This window comes from Anneissia japonica, unplaced genomic scaffold (assembly GCF_011630105.1).
Source record: "Anneissia japonica isolate Jap-2015-1 unplaced genomic scaffold, ASM1163010v1 scaffold288171_len29523_cov121, whole genome shotgun sequence".
Classification (NCBI taxonomy): domain Eukaryota; kingdom Metazoa; phylum Echinodermata; class Crinoidea; order Comatulida; family Comatulidae; genus Anneissia; species Anneissia japonica.
In genome coordinates, this window is record NW_022735810.1 from 4,053 (window position 1) to 9,010 (window position 4,958).

Consider the following 4,958-nt stretch of genomic DNA (forward strand, 5'->3'; position numbering starts at 1 on the left):
GCTCAGCATAAGCCTATTCAGTTTAGGTGTAATAAATAAGGATGAAAATGAAGAACCATCAATGTTACTGAGATTATTATTACTGATATTAAGCTTCCATAATTCCAACGTGACTCCTCTACTTGAACACTCTCTAATCATGTCATTCATAATATCACCAGACAAAGTGCAATCCCTCAGGTCAAGCTTATTCAGTTTAGGTGTAATAATAAATAAGGATGAAAATGAAGAGCCATCAATGTTACTGAGATTATTATTACTGATATCAAGGTCCCATAATTTCAACTTGACTCCTCTACTTGAACACTCTCTAATCATATCATTTATAATATCACCAGACAAAGTGCAATCCCTCATCTACAGTATCCATGTGCTCTTCTTTTACAAATTCTAAATATGTCATTAAAGAATGATATGCTGAGATATCATTAGTTATCCAATGACTCAAAAATATGCCAGACTTGGCACCCAGGAATCCAATTGTAAACACCCTTGCCATGTGAAAATTTTCACTTCTTCTTATCATTTGCCATTCATTATCAGCCAATGGCTTAAGCAGCATTTCCATGCCCTTTGAACACTCATTCTCCAACATTTCTGTCTGACATAGTTTATATAAGTAAAACCCTACTAATGACTCTACTATCAACTTGTGAGGAGTTGTAAAAATCTCTTCAAAATCAGATTTCTGATTTGGTGTATCTTCATACACAAATCCCAGTTTTAAAGCCAGTGCAACCATTTCTTGTGGTCCTTTCAAATCTCTTTTGTTAATTGAAAGTTGGTTTTTCTTTAAGCTTTTACAGAAACACTTTCCTAACAGAAGCATTGCCTTTACAAACTTCTTTGGAGTATTTTCAAATACTGAGATTTTTTTCTCTTTAACTGCTTGTTTGTCAATGAACCGATTCAAGATGCATCTAAAAATATCTTTAAAGAGGTCAGCTTTGTCAGCTGGAAGGTGTTTCTTTTCTTCCCATGTGATACATACTAACAGAAGCAACATTGGATTCTTACACATATCACGTACTACCATATTATAGGATAACTCCTCAATTAGCAAGTCTCCTAATTCAGTTTTTTTAAAGAAAGCAAAATGTTTCTTAATGTATTTTTCAATATGAACACTATCAAATCCCTTTACTTTCACATGTACGTTGCTATATTTAACGAACTCATTGAGGTTTTCAGATCGTGATGTAAGTATCACTTTACACTTGTACATTTTTTCATTTTTGAAAATGCTTATTGGACTCCCACTACCATCTTTCAATTCATCTAATCCATCCAATAACAATACGATATCACTGTGTTTTTGAATAAATCGTTTTATTAATATAGGATTATGAGAAAAACCTGTTTCAAGATGAAAATCCTCAGGGTCTATTTGTTTCAAAATAGCATCCAAAATAGTTTCACCTACATCAATATCTCGGATGTTGACAAGAAACACTATTTTACCTTTGAACATTTCATCGGATTGCTCTGTGGACCATTCGTATGCTACATACCTGAGGAGGGTTGATTTGCCGATACCGCCCTCACCTTCTATTAGAACTTTACGTGCAGATGTTGATTTTATAATATCTAAAACCTCTTTCAAAGTTGTTGGCTTGGCATCTTTCTTTTCTCTGTTTTTACCTTCTTTGAGTAAGTCTAGGTCAGTGAACATGTCAGCAATGTCTAAATGGTATGCAGTATTCCAAGTTGCTGGTGTAAACCATCTGCCAGTGCTGCACACTCTCTGTTGTCTACTTAGTAGATATTCTCTAATAACCTTGTCTGTAGAAAAGATGTTTACATAAAATGTTAATCAACGTGTGACTTCAACTGGAATGGAGCTCAATAACTGCAATAAAATCTTTATTTATGAGTTTTATGAGTACAGTAGAACGTCAATTTTACGCATGGTACGGGATTTAGGGTGTACGTAAATCTGGGGATTCGTAAAATCATGTTTTATGAGTACAGATCAGACTTCTATTATGCATTTTAAGTCAATTTCGTTCCACACAAAGCACAGGTCTTCATTGCAATGCTTTATATTAAATACAGTGAAGAAAGACAAACAGAAAATGAAATATATAATCGTCAAAGACAATAATAATTATTATAAAAATAGTATGTAGCAAAGAGGAGAATAAAACAAAAATATCAATTATTAACAGGTTACAAACTGCCAAGTCAAAAGGGTCCACAAAACATTTTGTGGTGTCCGCTAGATTTATAGACCAATTTTTCACGATTCCATTATTTTGTTTATCTTACAACAGTGTGACATACGCAGAATAATTGGGGCAAGGGGGCCTTTAAATTTACAAAATTAAAAATAAATGTAGGATAAAAGAAAATTACATTCAAATTTTGAGTCTAACAGTGCCATTTCCGTCCATCTAAAGAAGTATCATAGACATAACAATTGATGCACTTCTATGGTGAATCATCTTCTATCTATAATCTTATTTGTGGAATATGATATGATATTTAATTATAAATGATTATAATGATAATAATCATAATATCTACTCAACAATTTAATAATTATACTGTACCTTAAATACAGTATCTGTATTATTAATACATCTATGTTATTAAGCAGTGGTGAATTTAGGGGAGGGGGATGAATAGCATGTCTAGCCTTCATTCTCCAAAAAAAAATTCCCAAATTTTAGAGCTCTAAAGTTTGGGGCTAGGCTAGGCTTTCTTCCAAGGCTAGCTAGGCCCTAGACAAAACATGATGCAGACCTGTTGTCTACCTTTTTTATTGTCAACATTCCGTTTTGTTGCATGTAAAAAGTCAGACAGAATACGTCTTGACAATAACCATGAATGAAAAGTGAAATCATGGAACCCACAGACAGACACGAAGCATGGGGTTCATAACAGTTTTCATAATATTGTAGATGTAATTAAAAGGTTGGAAACTGATACATTACAATCAAAATATCCTTTTATCCTCTTTCTGCAAAACTGTTTTGTAAAATATCAATTTATTGCGTTTCTAGAACACATATCAAGCGCCATGAGCATCTTGTTTGATGGATAGCGGCGCTATACAGATATACACTATTATTATTATTTTATTATTATTATTATTATTATTATTATAAATACAGTACTTTAAGGCTATTGCCTACCAAATACAAAAAAACCATACAACATGATGAGTAGGTTAATTCCATGTAGAATCAAACTACAGGTGCTGCACTTAAATAAAGATCTGTTTAGCTCCAGTTTCAACACGCATTCAATTTTTAGTTTTCATAATAAATAGCCTTATGGTAATATAGTTATTATAAAAAATGATGATATCATTTATGAAAAGGTGGATATTTTCTGTTTGATAGATTTATGTTATAGACCTGTGCAGAAATTCAACTTATAAAGTCAAGATTTGTTTAAAAAAAAAAAAATATTGTGTATTGAATTTAATGCCTCTTTCCTTTGGTAAATTGCAGAACTACTGGTTTCCCTACAAATGGCCGTAATAGTTTTTCAGCAAATGATAAATTTTGGAGTGAGAGTAGAGTTGGAGAATTTGTATGAATGTTCGTTTTCCTCATATGTTGTAGGCATAGGTCTATGTCATAAAATACTTGCATGACGAGACAATTGACAAAACGACAAAAAAATGTCTTAACCGACAAACCCCCACCCCCTGCTCGGTGCCTCGCACCTCAAGTGGCCTCCCCTTAATAAATCTTAGATTATTAATCTCTTATTTCTCCTGTATGCTGCTGTTTTATTAAGACCCAGGTTGTATGCACATAATAATATTTTTATATAATCTTAATTCAGCAAGTTAAATTCCATCACGTTTGTAGTCTTGTGGTAAAATAAAATTAAATGTCAAGTAAAAAAAAATAATAATAAAGAATGACTTTGTATTACCTTCATCACAAAGACCAGAAGAGTCTGAAAATATGCTTGGAATGCCTGTGAATTAAATTTGAGTAAGAAAATATCCTGTAAATGAAGATGAAGATTTATACTAGTTTTTAATGGTTTAGTATAATATTCTGTGCAAGAATAACATTTAAATTGGAGGATTTTTGTATGTATCTTGTGAGGTTACTGTATGTTAGGTCACTATAGTAAATCAAACACACAGACAGTACAATGCTTATAAGTTTCAGATTAGATTTTTGATTCATATTCACAACCTGCACTGACCGGTGTATGGTAAGAATGGCCCCGGAAAAAATTGCCCCAGTAAAAATGGCCCCGGAAAAAATGGCCCCGGTAAAAATTGCCCTGGTAAAAATGGCCCCAAGTGACAGGTAGGTAAAAATGGCCCCAATAATAAAATTCTGTATTAAAACTGATTTTTTTTTAAATCATGTATTTTTTTAAACTGAAATAATTTAGTTTTTAAAAGGAATCTAACATCAAAAAAATTGCCATTTACATTTTACTTTTTGCAGAAATTACATATTCAATGATAAAATATTCAAAGATAAAAAAAAAAGCCATGAATAACACTTTTTTTTTTTCCATTTAAATGTTAAAAATAGCAACAACATAATCAATAAATCAACATAAATCATGCATTTATTAATACTAAAATAATTTATTTGTGGCCAATTTCAAGGAAGCGGAATCACAATTTTCCAGAAATTCAATCCGGGTATTGGTAAACCCCACAAACAATGAGTTTATATGAACATCAAATTATTATTTTTTTTTTTTTAGAAAAGGAGAGTTCTACAAATTAATAGTAATTTGGATGGGGTTCGCAATGTGTTTGGAGGATTGTGGTGTATTTGCAAGTATTTTTTCACCAAAAAAATAAACATTTTAACCAAAAAATAGGTTCTTATAAATATTTAATTGAATTGTTTGGTTTTCTACAGTGTGTTTTAGGAGGTTTTTGTGATTTAGCAATACCATTTGATCCTACCATAATTACTTTACCCTCACAATTACACGCCATTTTAATTCTTAGCATAATTGCCATA

General features: G+C 31.7%; 1 protein-coding gene across 1 annotated transcript in view; it reads right to left on the reverse strand.

The window, feature by feature from the left end:
* Positions 1-331: 331 nt before the first annotated feature.
* The window catches only part of LOC117116685, a 21,104-nt gene continuing 16,477 nt past the window's right edge, over positions 332-4,958 (reverse strand). Inside the window, exons 10-11 of the mRNA XM_033260775.1 lie at positions 3,892-3,936; positions 332-1,782 (exon numbers count right to left, since the gene is read on the reverse strand). Of these exons, the coding sequence (XP_033116666.1) occupies positions 332-1,782; positions 3,892-3,936 (1,496 nt within the window). The remainder of the gene's footprint in view (positions 1,783-3,891; positions 3,937-4,958) is intronic.